General features: G+C 36.7%; 1 protein-coding gene and 1 long non-coding RNA gene across 3 annotated transcripts; one reads left to right on the forward strand and one right to left on the reverse strand.

Annotated features, from left to right (window-relative positions):
- Positions 1–9,240: 9,240 nt before the first annotated feature.
- LOC144713062 (uncharacterized) lies at positions 9,241–12,157 on the forward strand. Of its 2 annotated transcripts, XR_013583946.1 has the most exons (5): positions 9,241–9,472; positions 9,552–9,630; positions 9,706–10,690; positions 11,455–11,641; positions 11,754–12,157. It is a non-coding gene; the product is annotated as an uncharacterized LOC144713062 (long non-coding RNA). The 2 variants fall into 2 exon arrangements; XR_013583945.1 differs by having other exon boundaries at positions 9,552–10,690.
- A 333-nt stretch (positions 12,158–12,490) lies between these two features.
- Positions 12,491–13,389, reverse strand: TIC20-V (TIC 20-v-like protein). The gene has a single exon (XM_078587543.1). It carries the CDS (start codon positions 13,265–13,267, stop codon positions 12,635–12,637), a length of 633 nt encoding a protein of 210 aa, XP_078443669.1. The 5' UTR covers positions 13,268–13,389; the 3' UTR covers positions 12,491–12,634.
- Between the last annotated feature and the right edge of the window lie 7,774 nt (positions 13,390–21,163).

Here is a 21,163-nt window from a genome sequence, read left to right on the forward strand (position 1 = left end):
AGTGACTCCCTAAGTAGTCTCATTCTTCTCAGTAATAATACTTGGGCTCAATTAATATGTTTCAAAAAGTTTAGATGATAACTCCGTGTACACCTAGATTGCCATCCAGAAATACAATTTAAAATCATTATAATGTGTGTGTGTATATATGTACTAATGTGGACTCATATAAATCATAAACCTGTTGGGTTCTTGCGGCATGATTGATGTTCCAGAATGACTATTCTCAGTATAAAATGCACTGATTGAAACAAGTCGAAGCTAAAGACTAATAGATGATCAGATCACCTTAAGTATAACTGATTTTGTGATAACAAGAATCCTTACGTGGGTTTTGTCAAGGCAGTCACATGTCTGGACACTAGATGTGTCCACTTGATCTTAAAACCTTGTACGTATTATTGGTTCAATTGAACATAACCTCTTGAAAATCTGGTACGTATTTTCACCCTCCAGTCACATTAGAAGATAGTGGTTATAAGAGAGGAAGAGAAGAAGTGGGGTTCCAAGACTGTTGTTACATATGCACCAAAAAAGGGTGCCCTCTACTTAAAGCTCTTTGGGTACCTTTTTCATAAAAGCCTCTAAATTTTGATTGCACCTAATGCTTGTGACTCTCCAGACCAATGTATCAGTCTAGTAAATAAATTTAATTACAGAATTATATATATTAAGCAACCTTATTAATTAACTATATCAACATATATATTTATATAATTAATTAAAGATTGATTTAACTCAATAGATAGGTTCAATTGCGAGACCATGGGGTGTCATGCTACACTTTGTGCTCTAGAAGATACACAATATTATATCAACTCGCTATGAAAACTTTATCATCGTCAGTTATTGTGTATGTATAATCCTTTGTTCACGTGACACTCCCGCACAACTTAGGGTATGGTTAATTATCAAACCTTAATTGATCATTCTTGTCAGTAATAATGCATAATAGAAAAATCATTGGAAAACAAATTATCAAATACATCTATTACCCTAGATAAGGAATTAAATGGATCTTCTTCCTGAAGCCAATATTATATTATACCAAGGACAAAAAATATCAGCTTGACCATACAATCACTTTTGTATACTTGAAGAATTCACACCAAGTCTGATAGGAATTTCACGATTACAGACATGTAAGTTGTAGTAAAAAACAATCAGCTATTCACATGGTACCTCTGATGTCTTACAGCCTTGGCATGAATCAGACAGAAATATTTGAAGGATTCAAGGATAATATTAAATCAATTGAAGGATTCATATATAGATCAATTTATTTAACTACTTCCATAAAGTGTACCCACCATCCATCCATAATATTTCTACACTAATGGACATCGATCGCCCATAGTTATGGAGTGAGTAATATTTCTATGTGCTATACTTTTTCGAAAATTTGATATCCATCTAGAGAGTAAAAAAAAAAGAATAAACTTTTAGAGACCAGTGATCATTGTATTATGATATCACCGTAATTCACATAATCACAAAATATATTTCAGTACTTCATCATAAAACATCACAAAGAACAAAACATATGAAGTTTTATCTTAATAACTTAAGAAAAATAAATAGGTGTGATTGAATTGAAGGCCACATAATATCCATCACAATCTACATACATTAAGTTTATGTTGACTTATGTAAATCACATGCATAATTGAATTTTATATTTTTTCATCTCTATGATTTTTTAGATAAAGATTTTTATATCTACACTCAAGATGCCATAAATAACATCAAATGTATCAATATAATTAGTGAAACTAGTGGCCCAATAACCTTTATTGGCCAATCTTTTTTATTACTATATCAACATATGGATTAATTTACCAAGGACCCGATTAAACTAATCGATAGGTTGAGTTTTCAGCTCTAGGGTGTCAAGCAACACCTTGTGTTCTAGAGGATATAAATGAGAATATTAACTCTCTTGTAACCTTTATCACCATTTGTTATCTTCAAATATAATCCATCAGATATTTTTTGCTCATAAGATGATTTAAGGTATGGTTAATCATCAAACACTAACTGGTTGTCCCAGTTAGTATTAATGCATTTTTAAATCATCTTTGATATTCCACTAATTTTGCCAATGACATAATGATGTCATCTTCCTTGAAAAACCTACTCTTATGCAGAGGACATGAAATCCCATTTTTATCACTCAATCACCATTTTAAATATATTACTACATCTAAACTAAGACTAATTTAAATATTGTGATTAGGGATTCATATTTTTTACTCAAAATGGAACCACCCTCCTTTAGATGTCTTTGATGTTTTAAATATAAGAACTAACTACACAACCATGACATGAATCAACCTGATTGTTAATTTGGTATGACGAAATACATGAAGTGATGCAGGTCATTTGCACTCATCATAAGAGTGAGACTAAATAGTTTCATTTCCTTCTCAAGTGTCCTTTGAGTAGGAATATTCAAACACATACTTAAAACTAGTGATCCTCGAGCATCAAATATCACTTACTCAAATCATGCACTCACCTCATGAAATGCATAACATGTGCATCATAATGAATATGTTATATTATAGAACATTGAAAAAGATAGAAAATGCATGATTGACTAGTCGGTCATTGCTATTTCTATCAATATTAAAGATTTAATAAAATGCAAAGATTTATGATCTTGATAAAATTTCATGATTAGGCCATAGAAAAATTGGGGTTGAAATAGCTGTTTAAAAACGTCATCTTTAGTAAGAGTGAGCAGTGGACAAAGAAGATACAGACAAACTAAGTTTGGTCCTATGAAAATGTTAGGAAAAGGATTTTGATGATTTAATATAATAGATATTTAATGAAATTAATTAAGTAGTTGAATATGGTAGTAATATATAGACATTTATTAGATAAATATGTGATGGAGTATATTAGGGATAATAAGTTTATAATTAAGGTAGAAGCCCAATAAGACAAGGAAAATTGGGCCCAATAACAGTTGAAGGCTATAAATATCCAATGTAGCCTCTTTCTAAGGTGTTCTTTTTGGTGCTCATTCTCTCTCTTCTCTTGAAAAATCGTGATCTCTCTCTCTCTCTCTCAACTGAAAGTTCTGGCTGGTGGTGAGGAAATTCAAGATTGGTGGACGTCATCATCTGCATGTTTGTGATTACTGATTCTTCAAGAAAATCCTGGTTAGATTGTTCCATATCTTGTTGAAGGTTCTTAATTTCATGATTTCTTGAAATCAAGATACCAATTTCTTGATTTCTGTTGAAATTAATTTGAGGGTTCTTGAAATTCATTGACTTTCGTAAGTTAGAATCTAAAATCGAAATTTGAACATTCATAATTTGAAAAACTGATTTTGATCTTGGATTTCTGAAATCTAAATAACAAGTTGTTTTTGGTTTCTTGATTATGTGAAATCAAATATAAAATCTAATTGAAATCTTGATTGATAAAGATTAAAGATTAAATCTCTTTTTACTACATAGTTAATTGATATAAAATTCAATTCGATTTTGATGTTTGCAATTATTTGAAATCATATAACCAACTTTCTTGGACTTCTTGATTATTGAATATATTGACAGCTTTAAATATATTTGAATTGTTTGATTAATTCAAATTAGTTTTGAATTCGATTTCAAAATACTGGAATATTTTAGGCGCCCTAATTCTAATTGATTTTAAGTAACATTCTTGAAATTCAGTTTTCTTCAGATATAAGAAATTCAATTCGAAAATTATTCATTCATCTTGTAAACTTGAATTTGAATTTTAGATTGGATGAAATTTAAATAACTATCTAAATCGATTTCTTGAATGCATTAACTCGCAAATTCAAATACATTTGATATCTCCCATATATATATATTCGATCATAATTGATATACCTATTGGATTTGAATTGATATATCTTTGTTATAACTGATCAGATTTGATACAAGTGTTTGATTTAAATTGATATCATCTAACTACATTGGATCAGAATTGATATAAGTATTTGATTTAAATTGATATCATCTAACTACATTGGATCAGAATTGATATAACTATTTGATTTGAATTGATATTTTCTAAATCACATTCGATCAGGATTTACACAGTGAAATTGTTTGATTTAATTTGAGATTTCTAAATCACATTCGATCAGACTCACTATAATTACTTTATTTGAATTGATATTTGTTAAATCACATTTAACTTGAGTTAAGACAATTGATCTTTAATATTGATTGATCTGATTGTCTACTTTGAATATTTCTGATATTAGTAAACATCAATTGATCTCATTGGACTATCTTATTACAATTGAGAAGAATTATTACCAGTTGATATAAGTTTAGATTTTGACTGCATTTGATCATATCCATTGGTAGTTGACATCAATTGACATTTGATACACGATTTGTGACTTGAAAGTTGAAAAACAGAATTTAGGAGAAAACTAGGGTTAGGAGAAAAGTTTACTTAAGGTCAACAAAGATATTGTCATTATATTGCTTTTCAGGGAAGTGCACTAACAGGAGAAAGATCACATCCACGTGAACACGGGATGGTGGCCTGAGGCCTGAGGACTTCGTCAGCACAGAGTGGACTGAGGGGAGGCTCAGAACGTTGCTGGAAGCTGAGAAGGCACTCAATTGAGGTCGAGGAAGACGTCGGCACCGAGCAAGTGTTTTTAGTGTGTGATTACTTGAGATCAGTGCGAGCGATTGTACATCGCGAACAGTTTTTCTCACTTTGCATTTGCCAAAGTGATTAGTGGAGTCAGGGCGACTCCTCGGGCGAGGCGCGGCTGCAGTAAGGGCACATTAGTGCCCCGAAGCAGGGTAAAAATTTATTGTCCCTTGAGTGAAGTAAGAGAGAGTTAAAGAAGGAATCTATATAAATAAAAGAAGTAGAACTAATTCACCCCCTCTTAGTTCAACAGAAAAAATAAAAAGTGCAGCCATATCAAAGGAATGGGATATGTAATAGGGATGAGGATTTTACATCTAATTCAAGTTGGAGCTATTGATAAACTCAAATTAGGGTGTTTATATGGTCATTGTTTTAACTTGATTTTTATACAAAATTGATTTATATTTTTTATCTCATTACTCTATTATTAGGTCAGATATAGTTAGGGTTGAATCACATACAATCATGGGCTGATTTGATGATTTGTTTATATGGGCTAAAGATAAAGGGGATTAGAAGAATATAATGGTAGCATGGAGAGATAAAGAAATAGATGGAATTTTAACTTTTTATGTGTAAACAAATGATATAATTCTAGGGAACATGAAATTACACATGGTAAGGGAAGATAATAACATAATAAAGGAGATCAATAATTTTCAAACAAATTCAAGGACTTCAAGATCCTGAAGAGAATGGTTGTATAAATTGATATAATACATATACTTTTATTGATGAAGATGACAAAGTCAATTAAGATGTTAATAAATAAAATATGAATCTTAAAGACTCAATAAATCAACCTCGGGTATATACATTCGTCCCATACCTAGGTATTCAATAGTAATAAGGATAATCTAAGAACTAAAAAAGTATACATATGTTTAAGCCTGAACAAGGAGTATCAATCTATATCTTGGAGAACATTTGCCTTTAAGAAAACCACAGATAATGTTACCTCCAAATGTGAGAAAATAAAGTGGAAAAAAATATTTCATACTTGGGGATTACATCCCCAAAATACCCCTTAGCTTACCCTATTTAGTTTTCATACCATTTCTTTTTTTTAGTATTTGAATGATCCTTCCCATTCCACGCTTCATTATGAATTCATAATTTAAAAAATAATAATTATTATGCTCATGTGACAATAATAATGAAGTTCAAGGATAAGTATGATGATAAGTGATTTATGATGATATCATAATAATATAATGAAATATTTGTATACATATATTTGGAACACTACTAGTCATAAGATATTTAAGAGGGATATTAAAATATTGATATACAATAGCAGCATATACTCTCATTCACATGATGACTATGGTTGATATTCTAACCATTGGTGTAAGGATGTTAAGGAGAGATATTTTGGGATCCTTAAAAAACGTGGTCAATTGAGTTGGCCTGTTGATGATATTAGGTATCAACTAGGTCAATTTATGTCACAATCGGGTAATTGGTCCTTAGACCTAAGACACAAAATACATCTTGTAGATGTATGATTGTATTTTGATTATGCCACACAAGCGTCTAATTATGGAATTCAAACAGTCTTAGTTTGAATGCAATAATTAGTATTTGAAAGTAATTGAGTGTTTTTGATGGAATATTCTGCCTATAGTATGAGAGGAGACAACAAAATGAAGATATTAAATAAATATTTCTCCGATGATTTCCTAATACATCATACCTAACTAAGATGAATGATTAGGGTTTGATAGTTGACCATTCTATAACTATTTGTAAGGCCCCAAAGTATGTGGCATTCCTGCACAGAGGCCTGTGTGCCAATTGTGGGGGACATGCCTGCATGATTGACTCACAATTTGGAGACTAAGTCCTTTAGTGCAACACTACAACACACACTACAGGCGGTGACACCCAACCCTGATCTTTTAGGCCATCGCCCTTATGATGTGCATGCCCGTTGGCGCTCAAGCGTGGCAGATCAGGGAAGGCCCATGCGTGAAGGGCGTGTAGGTCACTGAGAGCGCGCACGGGTGCCAAGTGTTGTGCGCGCGCAGGCCGGGCAGCAGTGCCACAGTGCTACGCGCAGAGTCGAGCGTGTAAACCACGCAGTTGCTCGCGCACTGCGTGCATCGCGTGTGCGGGGCACCGGCAGAAGACCTTGTGCTAGGGCTAAGGCATTGACACATAGAGAGCACCGAGACGGCGTGGGCGCTTGGTGCCCTTGGGGCCAAGCAACTTGAGGTGCCAAGCACGGCGGCATTCAAGCGGACCACGTGCGATAGGTGTTAGTGCGGGTGCTGGCGGCGCATGGTGCGTCAAGGCTGGGATGGGTGGCAGATGGCCTAGCGCCATGCCCACGAGCGCGCAGCGCCAGCCTGGGGGCACGTATGTAGCAGCGTGGCTGGGGGGCGCACGCGTGAAGCGGCGAGCCTCAAGGCACAAGAGCGATCTTACCCAAGCGCATGGCACCTTGTCTTGTTACTATGGTATCATCCCTCATCTTCCCCCATGTATTGTCCATGACTACAATGTAACCTCATTACGATATTAATGCAATGATCCTATTCCCCGATGGGGTTGCATCCCCACCCTCTCCTCTAACCCCTTTTATGAAATCTTAAGCTACACATGAAGACTTACGCTACAACAAAGCAAGGCTGCTCAGTGCTCCACTCGAAGAACGGAGGGCGGCACGTGTCAGATTCGAGCACTATTTCTAGCTTAGGATTTGACCACATGACATGATAACTCAGATTTTGGGGTAGATTAATGATTAAGTAATCATTAATTATAGTCGTTTAGGTAATCTGAATTCAAACAAAAATATTTATAAACCTTACAAGCCTAGAGAGAGTAAAGGTTGATCCTCATAGAGCAAAGTAATAATTAGTGAATTCTTAGTTTTAAAATATTTTTTTGGTAGATTTGCATAAGTTTGTTTCATACTTATAATTTATTACCTATAAAGCAAAGTAACTATATTTACTAAAATTATAATTAAAATTTTTTAGTAAATTATTTAAATTATTTACTAAAATTTTAGACAAAGTATGATTTTTGGGCATTTTGAAGATTTTTAGGAAATTATTTAAATTTAAAATAAATAAAAAATTAACCGTCCAGATGTTGGAGGCCTTGGAACCGTCTAGATGTTGGCTAGCTGCTTCAAGACTAACCTGCAGACAAAGGTGAACAGAAAGGGATGAGAGAAATAAATAGTGATCGAACCTCTTTGTCACACCCGCCAAGGCCCAAGGCGATCAAAGGCTCTTCCACTTCCCTAACAGCTCTTGCTCTGGAATGCCCCTGCTCTACCCAAGTCTCACTAAAGGTAAGATGACTCAGGAACAATTGCACACATGCTACTAAAGCTTGGATTTAGACTGAAACAAGAGTGAGTATTACATTGGATTGTGAGTGGCTTATATAGGGAAGAGAGAGAAATGATGACCCTTGCATCTCCCAAATGCAAATATATGTGACTGGGCCAATCACACAATCTACATCTCGTTCCATGTTCATTAATTAAACATATTTATTATAGTGCACATATGATACTTATAATGAAGTCCATGAATACATGATCAGACTTAGTGAATTATGATGAGATCGTAATACGGAGATCACTAGTATTTAAGCATGTGTTCTAAACATTCCTATTGGAAGGATACTCGAGAAGGCATCGAAGTATCCAAATAGAATAGCACTATCTAGCCTCACTCATATGATGAGTATGGCCGGTCCCGTAGCCATTATGGTGGAGGCACTAAGGATAGATAGTGGGTGCTCTTTAGTGGAAAGAGTTCACTAAATGGATCCGTACGAATTCATGAATGGTATTATACCAAACTGTGAATCAGGTCGATTCACGTCACAGTTGTGTAAGTGGTCCTTAGACTTGAGACACCAAACACGTCTTGTGGACAGACGATTGTACTTTTACTATGGCCAACGAGTCTCTAATCATTGGATTTTAAGCAGTCTTAGTTTGGGTACATCAAGAAGTTCACGAAGATGATTGAGTGGTCAAGATGGGATCGTCTCCACAATCGATATAAGAGGTGACAGCTCAAGGAAGACGATGTGATGAAGTCCTTGGAAAAGGCAGTGAAATATCGAGGAAGAGTTCTCTGATGATTTCAAAATGCATCAGTACTAACTTGGATGACCGATTAGGATTTGACACTTGACCATACCAAAAGTCATCCAAGGAGCGTCAAGTGGATGAGGGACGATACGTGCACAGTAACTAATGATGAACATATTCCAAGAGTGAGTCGATACACAGTCCTTTGTATCTTCTAGAACACGAGGTGTAGCTTGGCACCCCACATGTTGGAGACTTGACCTATCGATTGGGTTAAATCGTTCCGGCATTAATTAATCTATATGATGATATAGTTAATTAATTTAGAAGACCAATAAAGGTTATTGGGCCACTGGAGTCGTTAACTAGACTAATACATAGGCCTAGAGGGTCACACGCAAATGGTCTTTTGGACGTCAAAATATATACTTAAGTTTTGGGAGTTTTATGAAAAATACCCAGATAGTATAAATAGGAGAAGGCCTTGAACATAATTCACCCAGGCTCGAATTTTTTAGGGGCCTTCCCCTTCTTCTCCACTCTCCCTACACCCCTCCCTCTCCATGCCCGATGAGATCGGAACGGCATAACGACGACAATGGAGGTTGAACAGGGCTCGTCAAAGAGAAAGAGGAGATTCAACGTGCCGAGGATCGCGTGTATACATCTAGAGGTTGCATACTTGAGTAGCTCGAATCGGCTCGCTCCAAGATCCAAGAAATCACTGATGCAATCCGTGTAAAGGTACTTTGTTTCATGGTTTTGATTACCGTTCGATTCGCAAATGTCTTTAGCTGCGTATCGTTTTGATTTGTTCATCTAGATCTAGCCCTCTAGAACCCAACACTCCGAAGGCCTTGAATGGTCCAGATATTTTCTGCAGCTTCAATCCTGGTGAAGAGGTGTCCTCCAATCAGGTTTAAGTCCTCTAATTGCTCCTCATTATGGTCGCTCACTTGACTTTCTTTTTTTTGAAGATTTGGCCTTAATGAGATTAAAGGCTCATCAAAGGCTCATTAAAGTCATGCAAGCTGTAACTCTGGGCCACTCCTAGAGCTCTAAATGTGGTTGGGCCTTCTTGAACCTCTTTTCCTGAGTCCAATAACCCTCAAATGAGACCTAAACCTGAAAATGTCAAACACTCTAAAAGAGGAGTGATATTTGTTCCACTTGACTCATAGAGTCAAGTCGGCTTAGTCTAAAAGGATACTTATAAATACTCAATTACTAATTTAGGCCAACTTCATGAATTAAGTGCTAAATGATGTTTAAATGATAAACTTAAATATTTAAAGTCATTAAACAATTCACTTAAGGGTTTGATTTATCACCTACTATTTGATTCATCATGACACTATCGCATAGATGAAGAATTATTTATACATGATAATAGATGAGAAAAATAAATTTTGTTAAAGCCTCCATGAATGATAACTGGTGATAATTGATGAAGTTTTCGGTGAGAAGCCTTGGGACAAATCAGTTTTCAAGGTAAACTTATGGATTTATTAGTAGTGAACAACTGATTGAATAAAGAGTTAGTTAGAATAGGGATTCATTTACTGGACTAGTACATGGGCCTGGACGGTTAGAGATACAAGATTTACCGCATGTCAAGTGATACATTTCAGTTATGAGATTTTTTGTAAAACATGTCTTTAGGAATAAAAAAAGTATAAAACCCCAAATGAAAAAAAATATAGTGACTTTCTCTTGAGTGCCCCTCCTCCCTCTCTCTTTGGGCAACCTCCGTTCCTAGTGTAACAAGAACAATAAGAACATCATTCCCAATCAATGATGGTGCTTATCATGTAGAACACAATGATATTATCATGTAAAGGACTGAAGTTACTTAATTATCATGTAAAGGACGAGGACGAATACAGCTAAAATCCAGACATTTGTGTGGCTCTTGTGACTCGTTCAAGGAATCAAGTCGTAGCAAGTTCCTTTCTGGACAAGGTGATTATTTCATCATTTATCTTTATTTTATATGTTCATTTTGATTTGTTTTTCTCTGATGTGTGAATTATTTCAGATTGTTGATCATGGCCCAGAATCTGATAATTATCATTCGTACCACCTACTCTTCTAGCTTGTGTCTATTGCTGATCACTTATCATTGATGTGAGGCTAATTCCGAGCAGTCTGGCAAAAAGTGGTGAAATCCCCATGGGAATAACATTTAGTAACGTGACACCTAACATGTTATCAATTGATCATCCAACAAGTATAATGACAGATTAAACATGATGTTCTATGTTGGAATTTATAGGATACAAGTCATTTCTTAGAATTCATCATCATAAGATACTAGGACGTAGTAATTCTTTTTGGATGCTATTTTTCATCAAATTCATTATTTGAAATAAAGAGACATGTCATGAAGAGATCCCTACATTTCTAAAGCAAGATATTCAATGAAAATATGGAAGTATGACTCATGAAAAGTCAAATTATCTTCAATGAACTTCATTGCTTCACATCAATAATAGAGGTAACGAGCTCAATTAAACTCTCATTTGAGTGATTTTCTTGGGTCTTTTCTCTCCCCACCAATGGCTCCCCTTTTGCAGTGAAGCATATCATTCTATTAATATTCTAAACACAATCTACTTCCGTGTATCTTTTGTCCTAAAAAAATTGTATTTTCATTCCATAAGAGCGTCATGAATTATTCAAAATATAACAATATTTTTATCAAGTCTTCCATCCGTTGATTGTAGTTTAAAGACAACGGCAGCTGGTGTTAGCATATCTATTATGAATACATTCCTACCGCCTCCCTACACCAGTGGCAGATGAGTCCCCCATTAAATTATTTAACAGGACAACCAGAGGTTGATTCAGAGCCTAGGAGTTAGCATATCCAAATTGAAACGTGACATTCAGACAGAAGCAATTCAAATTCATGTAAGTCACCGAAATATAAGTTTAATGCAATTGGGGAGGGGGGTTTCCAAATACCTTATGGATGACTTTTCAGTCCACAATTAATGAGTTCTTCTCTCCGTCTCCATCTCAGATTTGGCCTTCTCTTCTCTGACAATACGCCAATCCACAGCAAGACAAACCAAGATCACACCTACCACTTTGACACCTGACGAAGGTACAGCCCAACTATAAAGCACATCAGCAGGTATTACATTCATACGTAGATGAGTTTTGGCTGGTACAACCACTCTATTGTCCACTTCTAAAAACGTGTTTGACCCAATTCTGGATCATCTTCTGGAATCATATAACTGTCGAAAATAGTGGCCATTCATGTGAACTGTTACTATTTTTGATCGAATACTCATAAGGTTGGGTAGAATACTTGACTTGCAGGTTTCCCCACAAAAAGTTCTCCACGTCTACTCTTAGAAAGATCACTACACTTCTCTAGTTAGGTGATTATTCCCTCTCTCTCCTGAGAAAGTTTTCTCAGTCCAGATTGTAATCATCTCCAGTTAAATGCTAACAAATGCTAACTTGTATACGTCTACTAAACATAACTTAACAGCACTGCTTGAGCTGAATCGGGCTCACCAGGCATCTCATCTTCTTCCATCCAAGCTATAGAATTTGGCTAAAAGAAACAAACTTTTACCAAAAAACCAAGAGCTTTGGGAAGATCAGCCATGAAGCAGCAGGTGAGAACACTCGTACAAAGTTCATGGCCAAGAAATGCTAACTCATATCCGTCTCCTAAACATAACTTAACAGCACTGCTTGAGCTGAATCGGACTCACCAGGCATCTAATCTTCTTCCATCTCAGCTATAGAATTTGGCTAAAATAAACGAGCTTATACAAACAAAATCAAGAGTTTCGGGAAGACCAGCCGTGAACCATCGTGTGAGAACACTCTACAAAGTTCTAGCTTCAAGCCCAGATCATCCCCAATAAAGAATCGAGAGCTTCTTCACATGACTTGCCTCTCCGCAGCCTCGGCAACGATGGGGAGCTTCGGAATCTGCCCAAAGAGACAAGAAGACGACCCATAGACGAGAGAGACGAGAAGAAACAGAAACACCGTACTGTCCAAGCTCATGATCAAATCAAGCCCAACGCCGCCGCGAGGAGAGAAGCTCCGTTCAAGCAGGTCGGGGAAGATGAGCAGCACGTCGAGGACGATAGCCTGCATCGTGTTGAACCGGACGAACCGGCTGAAGCTGCCCGGGTTCCTCACCACGGCGAAGTACAAGGTGAAGAAGATGAGAAGCCCATTGAGAGGGAATCCTTTGAATAACCGGATAGCGGGCACGAGTGGCTGCAGAAGTAACTGGAAAGCCGGGAACTGGGTTATCACGTATTTGCCGTATTGAACTCCGTCCAGGAAAGGGTAGAGATAGCAGGCAGCGGAGAGGAGCCGGTCCGGCGGAGCGATGCCGTCTCCCTTGTCGTTCTTGGCCCGGATTATCGTCAAGGACGGCGATTTCGATCGAATTAGCGAGTACCCATGAAGGATTGGAGGTCGGAAAGGGGGGGATTTGGGCTGGGACGACGGAAGGGAGAGAAGGGGAGAGCGAGAGGAAAAGGAGAGAGGAGAAGCCATGGGCGTGATGGGTTTGGAGAGGGGGAGATGGGTTTAGCTCGCCATGGCAGTCGGTGAAGAGGAAATAGCCCTTCTTTTCCCTCTTCTCCTCCGCTACCGCGTGTCCTGCCTCTCTGCCGCAGCCGGAGGAAGATAATCTAATATCTGAATGAAGACATTTAAAATTTGAAAGAAAAAACTCAAATTGTTAATTCAAATCAATTTATTTCTAATAAAAATAGAAAATTCACTCACCAATTATAATTAGTTTACTCATTCTATTACTATTAGCGACGAGATTAGGGAACGGCAGCCGTCATCCATCACGTCACACATCACGGTGACAGCAATGTGACGGACGACATGACGATGGCGAAATAAGGGGCTGATGGTGACAGATGACAAACTGGGTGTGACGGTGACGCAACGGTGACAGGGGGTCTCGGACGAGTGACGTGACATGACGTGACGTGACGGCTGCCTTAGATGACGGTCGTGAAGGTTTTTTAAAAATGACCTATGAAGCTTAAAGATCATTAGATTTAAGCTTTTTGACGGCCGAGATTTCGCCACGTGGTGTCGCTAACTCGATTTCTTGGCATTTTGCAGAAAAGTCCCTGCATTAGTTCACGTGTGCAAACGGATGCCGTCCAAAGATAATTGGAGATATGCTCCTCTAATTCTCTCTCCTACGCATGGTTGTTTTTCCTGTCACACGTGACGGTGACGCCGTTCGGTGATGGGGACATGACGGGGACGCCGCAAACCATGAAGGTGACACGAACGTGACGGATTTTTCCGAAATCCTCGGACGTATGATGGGACGGTGTCGTGACGAAACTTTCATCATGTCACCGTCCATCACAGATCGTCATCTGTCCTGTCACGTCCGGGGCGTCACGTCCCGGACGTGGCACTCCCTATATCTGATATCTAAGGCCCTGGTTCATGGTCTGGCCTAGTTTCCGGTCTGCCTGATCCAACCAAATTCTCTCTGGGGATAAAATTTAATGGTTAAACTTGCCTCTGAAGATCATCATTTAAATCAGAAGATCACTTTTATTGTTGCTTCTAAGATAGAATAAATCTGAATTTTCTTTGATATCCGTTTAGCTTGAAAGTGAAAGTCAATTGTGTTAAAGATGGTCAATGTCAGAAAAAGTTAAGTATGATGTCAAAGTCTATGCCAAAACAGCCAAGAAGTAAGGCTAAAATTTTGGTAGTGATTTTTATATGTTTGACGTAGACCCTAGTGATCAAATCTGATTAGTCTGATCCAAATTTGATGATGGAATCATAGAATCATTTATCTACTACAATAAAATGTGTCGCTGGTTCTCAATTGCACAAAAGTCAGATACGGAATCAAAGTCAAGGACAAAACGGCCAAATATGGTTGACATAAATCCTATTGATCAAATCGAATGGGATTGATCTAACTTTGATGATGCATTCAGAAAATCCTGTCATCCTTAGTTGATTTCACAAAAGTAAAATATGACATCAAAATCAAGGCAAAAACAGCCAAGAAGTAAGCCTATAAGTTGGGTTACGATTGTTATATGGTTCTCCTGTACCTTGGCAATCAAATCAAATTGGATTGGTCGATTTTTGATACTGCATTTCACGCAATCATTCAATCTCTCTGATCAAATTTGTTATCATACTTGATAGTGGTTTTTCTAGAGGGCTAGTTTAAGTAGAGGTAAAATTTAATGTTCAAAGCTGTCTCAAAATAAATGTATATGAAATAATCACTTTAATTGGAGGATTAGTTTTGCTATGTTATTATATTATTCTATTCCTTTTCATAGAAAAAAGTGTTGATTATGGTCTGAAATCGCTTGAAACTGATATTTATGGATGGTGAAGGCATGAAACAGATCCAATGCCCCATAAAACATCACTTGAACTGGAAGATACACAGTAAAAATAATCAATATTTTATATGTCTAATCATCTAAGAAGGAACAATTAAAGGCAAAAATATAGTATATGATGATAATACTCTACAAATAGAGAGACTAATGGAAATTTCCAACAAAGATAAATTCCAGGCTCACTGAAAATGGCTCAATTTCGATTATAGACAGAAAATATTAAAGAAACTCATTGAAGATGTCCAAAAAAATCAATTTCAGGCCAAAGAAGGATGGCTAAAATGATTTGGCCATATAAAAAATTACAGAAACTCAGAGAAGGCGATGAAAATGACAAAAACACATAACAAAATTTTGAAGACCAAACAACAGTGTTTCAACACTGGTTGGAGATGGATAATATAGTGAAAACTGGGAAGATGATGAAACTGTCCAAAAACCATACCCAAAAGTTCAATTGAAGACCAAATGATAGTATTTAGATAGACACGAGTAGCAAACACAGAGAGAATATGATGAAAGTGTCCAAGACAAATCCAGAAAAAATCAATTCCAGCCAATCAGGGATGGTTCAATAGTAATTAAACATATTAAATAATGGTGGAAGCTTAAATAAAGTGATAAAGATGTTGGAAAAAATAAAAATAGATCAATATAAGGCAAAATTAGTAGTTCAACGTAGGTTTGAGATTGAAAAAAATTAGAAAAACAGATAAGACGATGAAAATGTCAAACAAACCAATCAAATTAAATTTCAGGAAAAAAATGTGAAATCAAACCTCAGATACTCAAAAGTAACTGAACATTTTCCATTTGGTTGCCTTCTGGAGGAATGAAAGTCTATCACTTTGGGTGAAGGAAAACATCCAAGTAGATTAGAGATCAATGATTTGATGAGTTTCTCGGTTGGTATTTGTGGTGCATAAAGAATGTATGAATACATAGAAGATGATATCATTATTTACAAAACAATCATCATCAATAACGATCAACATCACTTATAGACAAAAAAAGTGATTAAAAATGGAAAATCACTCTTATTTTCATTTCTTATTTTATCATTCTTCGGCTATTGTCCCAGAAAAAGTTATTGGTTATGTTCTATCCATGGACTCCACATAGAGTGAGAAAATAAGTGATATTTACGGCAGTGAAGTTATGAAACGGACCCGTTGCCCAATAACACATCAATTCAAATTCCTTCCTGAGCTGTCGTGTGCCTCATCTATGTAAATTCAGGCGAATATTCTTAAGAAACTTAATGTTTTGAATAAAAAAACACATCATAAAAGTGTTGAAAAAATGTTTAAATGTAAAGGAAGAGTTGAAATGTTTAAAGAACAAATGTTTAAATATTTAAATGTTAAAAAAATGTTTAAAGAACAAACGCACATTGTCCTTTATTTGTGCCTGTTTTCCCTCTCCTACTGAATCCTCTCCAAGTTCAGTTCTGACGCTGTGATTGACATAAAAATTATTCAATTCACATATTGTAAGAAGACGCATGAATTATCTATGGAATTTTACATTAATGATTGAATCACTTTTGCATGGATCATTCCATGATTCTTCAAGAGAGTGTGTTGAATTGTCAAGTATCCAGCATGTAGATGTATCCTCCTCCATCCTGATGCGCACTAATATTGATCCACCATAGATTTTTTTGCCATTCTGACAACATTAGGAGGGGATGTCATATAGGAGGAGAGAAGGGAGAATAAGGATGGGTCCCTCGAGAATTATGGCATATTATAATTTTGTTCAGCTCTTTCTCCTATTTATACCTTACAAGAATGTTTCATAAAAAAACTTATTCCTACATCCAAGATGCCATTTGATTTTGACATTCTAGTCCCTTGTATGAGTCCGGTTAATGACTTCTATGGCCTAATGATCCTTATCGACTGATTGATAATCTCAAAATTAGGGTTTTAAACTTCTTGTTGGTATTTTTGAGATTATTCAATAATAAAAAATATATAAACCTGTACTCACTCAGTAATCTTAGCTAGTGATGAGTACGGATCGTCTCCACACGGGACAATGATTAAGGGCTTAATATTCTTAATACGGCAATTATTGGGATGGGAAGATTTAATTACTAAATACATAATCAATAGAAAATACTGAACGAGATAGTGATATTAAGTTGAGGAGAGTAGTTAGTAGATAGTGATAATTTGGGTTTTAGAAGATTGAGGGAATGGGAGAATGAAATAATGATGACAGAAGAGTGATGAGAAAGGGATAGAGAACAAGTCAAATCTGATAATTGATGAGTAAGTTAACGATAAGACAATGACGTGAAGGTGGTAAGACATGATTTGGAGAACATATAGAGGTGATGTGATGGTGAGATATGGTAGTGAAATTGATTTGAGCTATTGACGATGTTGAGAAATAACAGCGTAAGGCAAAAATGCTTACTATAAATCCTTACGTTTTGCTAGGATCATGGTGATTTTTGAGTGCAGGTAAGCTCCCCCACTTCTCTGTTGCTTCTTCCCACACACTTAGGACACAAAGAACACAGTTGATGGATTTCAAAAACTCACTATTGAAGAAAATATATGTGGCCGGTAAGCCAATCACACATTCTACATCTCGTTCCATGTTCATTAATAAAACATATTTATTATAGTGCACGTGTGATACTTATAATGAAGTCCATGAATACATGATCAGACTTAGTGAATTATGATGAGATCGTAATACGGAGATCACTAGTATTTAAGCATGTGTTTTAAACATTCCTATTGGAAGGATACTCGAGAAGGGCATCGAAGTATCCAGATAGAATAGCACTATCTAGCCTCACTCATATGATGAGTATGGCCAGTCCCGTAGCCATTAGTGTGGTAGGCACTAAGGATAGATAGTGGGTGCTCTTTAGTGGAAAGAGTTCACTAAATTGAACTGTGAATCAGGTCGATTCACGTCATAGTTGTGTAAGTGGTCCTTAGACCTGAGACACCAAAGACGTCTTGTGGATGGACAGTTATACTTTGACTATGGCCAACGAGTCTCTAATCATGGGATTCTAAACGGTCATAATTTGGGTGGTCAAGAAGTTCACAGAGATGATTGAGTGGTCAAGATGGGATCGTCCACCCTCGGTAGAAGAGGTGATAGCTCAAGGAAGACGATGCAATGAAGTCCTTGGCCAAGGTAGTGAAATATCGGAGAAGAGTTCTCCAATGATTTCCGAATGCATCAGTACTAACTCGGATGACCGATTCAGGTTTGGCAGTTGACCATACCAAAAGTCATCTAAGGAGCGTCAAGTGGATGAGGGACTATACATACACGATAACAGATGATGAACAAGTTCCATGAGTGAGTCAATACACACTCCTTTGCATCTTCTAGAGCACGATGTGTAGCTTGGCACCCCACGTGTTCGAGACTCGACCTATTGATTGGGTTAAATTGATCCGACATTAATTAATCTACATGTTGATATAGTTAATTAGTTTTTAAGGCCAGTAAAGGTTATTCGGCCACTGGACTCATTAACTAGACTGATACGTGGGCCTAAAGGGTCACACGCAAATGGTCTTTTGGACGTCAGAAGAAATACTTAAGTTTGGGGGTTTTTATGAAAAATACCTACTTGGTATAAATATAGGAAGGCCTTGAACAAAATTCACCCAGGCCAGAAGCGTTCAGGGGGCTTTCCCCTTATTTTCCCTTCTCCTAACACCCCTCTCCATGCCTGATGCGATCAAGACGACGTAACGACAACGACGAAGATTGAATGGGGCTCGTCAATGAGAAGGAGGAGATTCGACGTGTTGAGGATCACGTGGATACATCTAGAGGCTGCACACTTGAGCAGTTAATTGGTAAAAGTATTGGAGTTGGTTGAATGTATTTACCAAAATAACTCAAACCTTTTTTGCTAAGACCGGCATAAAAATAGGCGACAGAGGTCAGTAAAGCTAAAGCAACTGTAGTGTTTATATCATTGGTGGGCGCCGCTAATTCCCCATGAGGTAACTCTATAATTTTCCAAGGTAAAAGAGCACCTGACCAGTTAGAAACAAAAATAAATAAGAACATAGTTCCAATAAAGGGAACCCAAGGACCATAGTCTTCTCCAATCTGAGTTTTACTCAAGTCTCGAATGAATTCAAGGAGATATTCGAAGAAATTCTGACCGTCAGCCGGAACGGTTTGTGGATTCCGAACAGCTAAGGTAACTGAACCTAATAAGATAGCAATTACGACCCAAGAAGTAATAAGAACTTGGGCATGGACTTGTAAACCTCCTATTTGCCAATATAAATGTTGGCCTACTTCTACACCCGATATATCATATAACCCTTTGAGTGTGTTAATGGAACATGGTATAACATTCATATTGTCCTCTGACAGAAATCTAACTTAAAAAAAGAATTATTTTGATTTGATTCAACCATCTCTTTCTCAACTGACCCATTTTAATCATAAGTGGTCTATTTAGGATACTAAGTACTTAATAATATCCCAAGTCCGACTATTTTCGTTTTTATGTTTTTACGAAATACAGGAATAGTAACCGATCCAATAAATCAAATATCTATATAGAGTTTATCGAAGTAATTGACTTATCTTATTAATAATAATAATCAATGATTTCTTATATAGCTAGAACGCCCTTCAATGATTGCAGAGACTAATTTGTTAAGAATCAATCGGATTGACGCGATAGCATCGTCGTTAGCTGGAATCGAAATATCTGCAAGATCTGGGTCACAATTTGTATCAATTAAACAAATCGTCGGAATACCCAAAATGACACATTCTCGGAGAGCCGTATATTCTTCTTGCTGATCAACAATAATTACAATATCAGGTAACCCTGTCATATATTTGATCCCACCCAGATATGTTTGCAGCGTAGATAATTGTCTCTTCAACATTGCTGCATCCCTTTTTGGGAGACTGTTCAGTTTTCCCAGCCTTTGTTCCGCTCTTAAATCCCTGAACTTTTGAAGTCTCGTTTCAGTAGTGGACCAATTCGTTAGCATACCACCAAGCCATTTTTTATTAACAAAATGGCAACGAGCCTTTATTGCAGCGGATGCTACTAAATCAGCTGCTTTATTTTTTGTGCCAACGATCAAAAATTGTTTTCCTTTACTTGCTGCATCAAAAACTAAATCACAGGCTTCTGATAAAAAACGCGCAGTTCTCGTAAGATTTATAATATGAATACCTTTACGTTTTGCGGATATGAAAGGTGCCATTCTAGGATTCCATTTCCTAGTCCCATGACCAAAATGAACTCCTGCTTCCAGCATTTCTTCCAAATTGATGTTCCAATATCTTCTTGTCATTTTTCCCCACACTTGCTTCCTCTTTCTTAAAAAAAACTAAAGAGACGAGGTATGTAAAATAAATAATTGTTCCGATGGAACTTTATACGGAAGATTGACCCTTGATATACGCTCCAAAACATTAATGACTTTAAATTCAGTATGATCTACCCCGATCATCAAATAAAAAAATGACCGGCTAATAAAATTATATAAATATAAAATAAATAAACTTATTTTGACTTTAGTTTAGGCATCGTTGAATCGTTTCAATGATTCTTCTGATGTCTACTGAAAATTATTTGGCATGCAAGAACTCAAAAATTCTCTATGGTGAAATAAGATATCTATCATCTTTCCTTCGAACAAATTCTTATTTTTGATTTCCAAATGAATGTTTTTTTGCTGCCTTGAGTGGTGTACTAATTTTTTGAATCCGGTACCAACAGGTATAATTCCCCCTAGAACAACATTTTCTTTCAACCCTTTCAACCAATCAATACGACCTCGTAAAGCAGCTTTTGCTAAAACTCGAGCAGTTTCTTGAAAACTAGCTTCAGATATGAAACTTTGAGTATTAAGAGATGCCCTCGTTATTCCCAATAAGATTGCTCGATAACAGATTGCTTCATCCAAAGCACGCCCTGCTCGCTCCGCTCGCAACAATCCTATAAGTTCTCCGGGTAAAAAAACATTAGACATTCCATCTTCTGAAACCACGACTTTTGATGTTACTT

This window comes from Wolffia australiana, chromosome 15, assembly GCF_029677425.1.
Source record: "Wolffia australiana isolate 7733 chromosome 15, ASM2967742v1".
NCBI classification, from domain to species: Eukaryota; Viridiplantae; Streptophyta; class Magnoliopsida; order Alismatales; family Araceae; genus Wolffia; species Wolffia australiana.

Coding starts and splice junctions, on each gene's coding strand:
- TIC20-V (XM_078587543.1), bottom strand. CDS start 13,267: ATGGCTTCTCCTCTCTCCTTTTCCTCTCGCTCTCCCCTTCTCTCCCTT.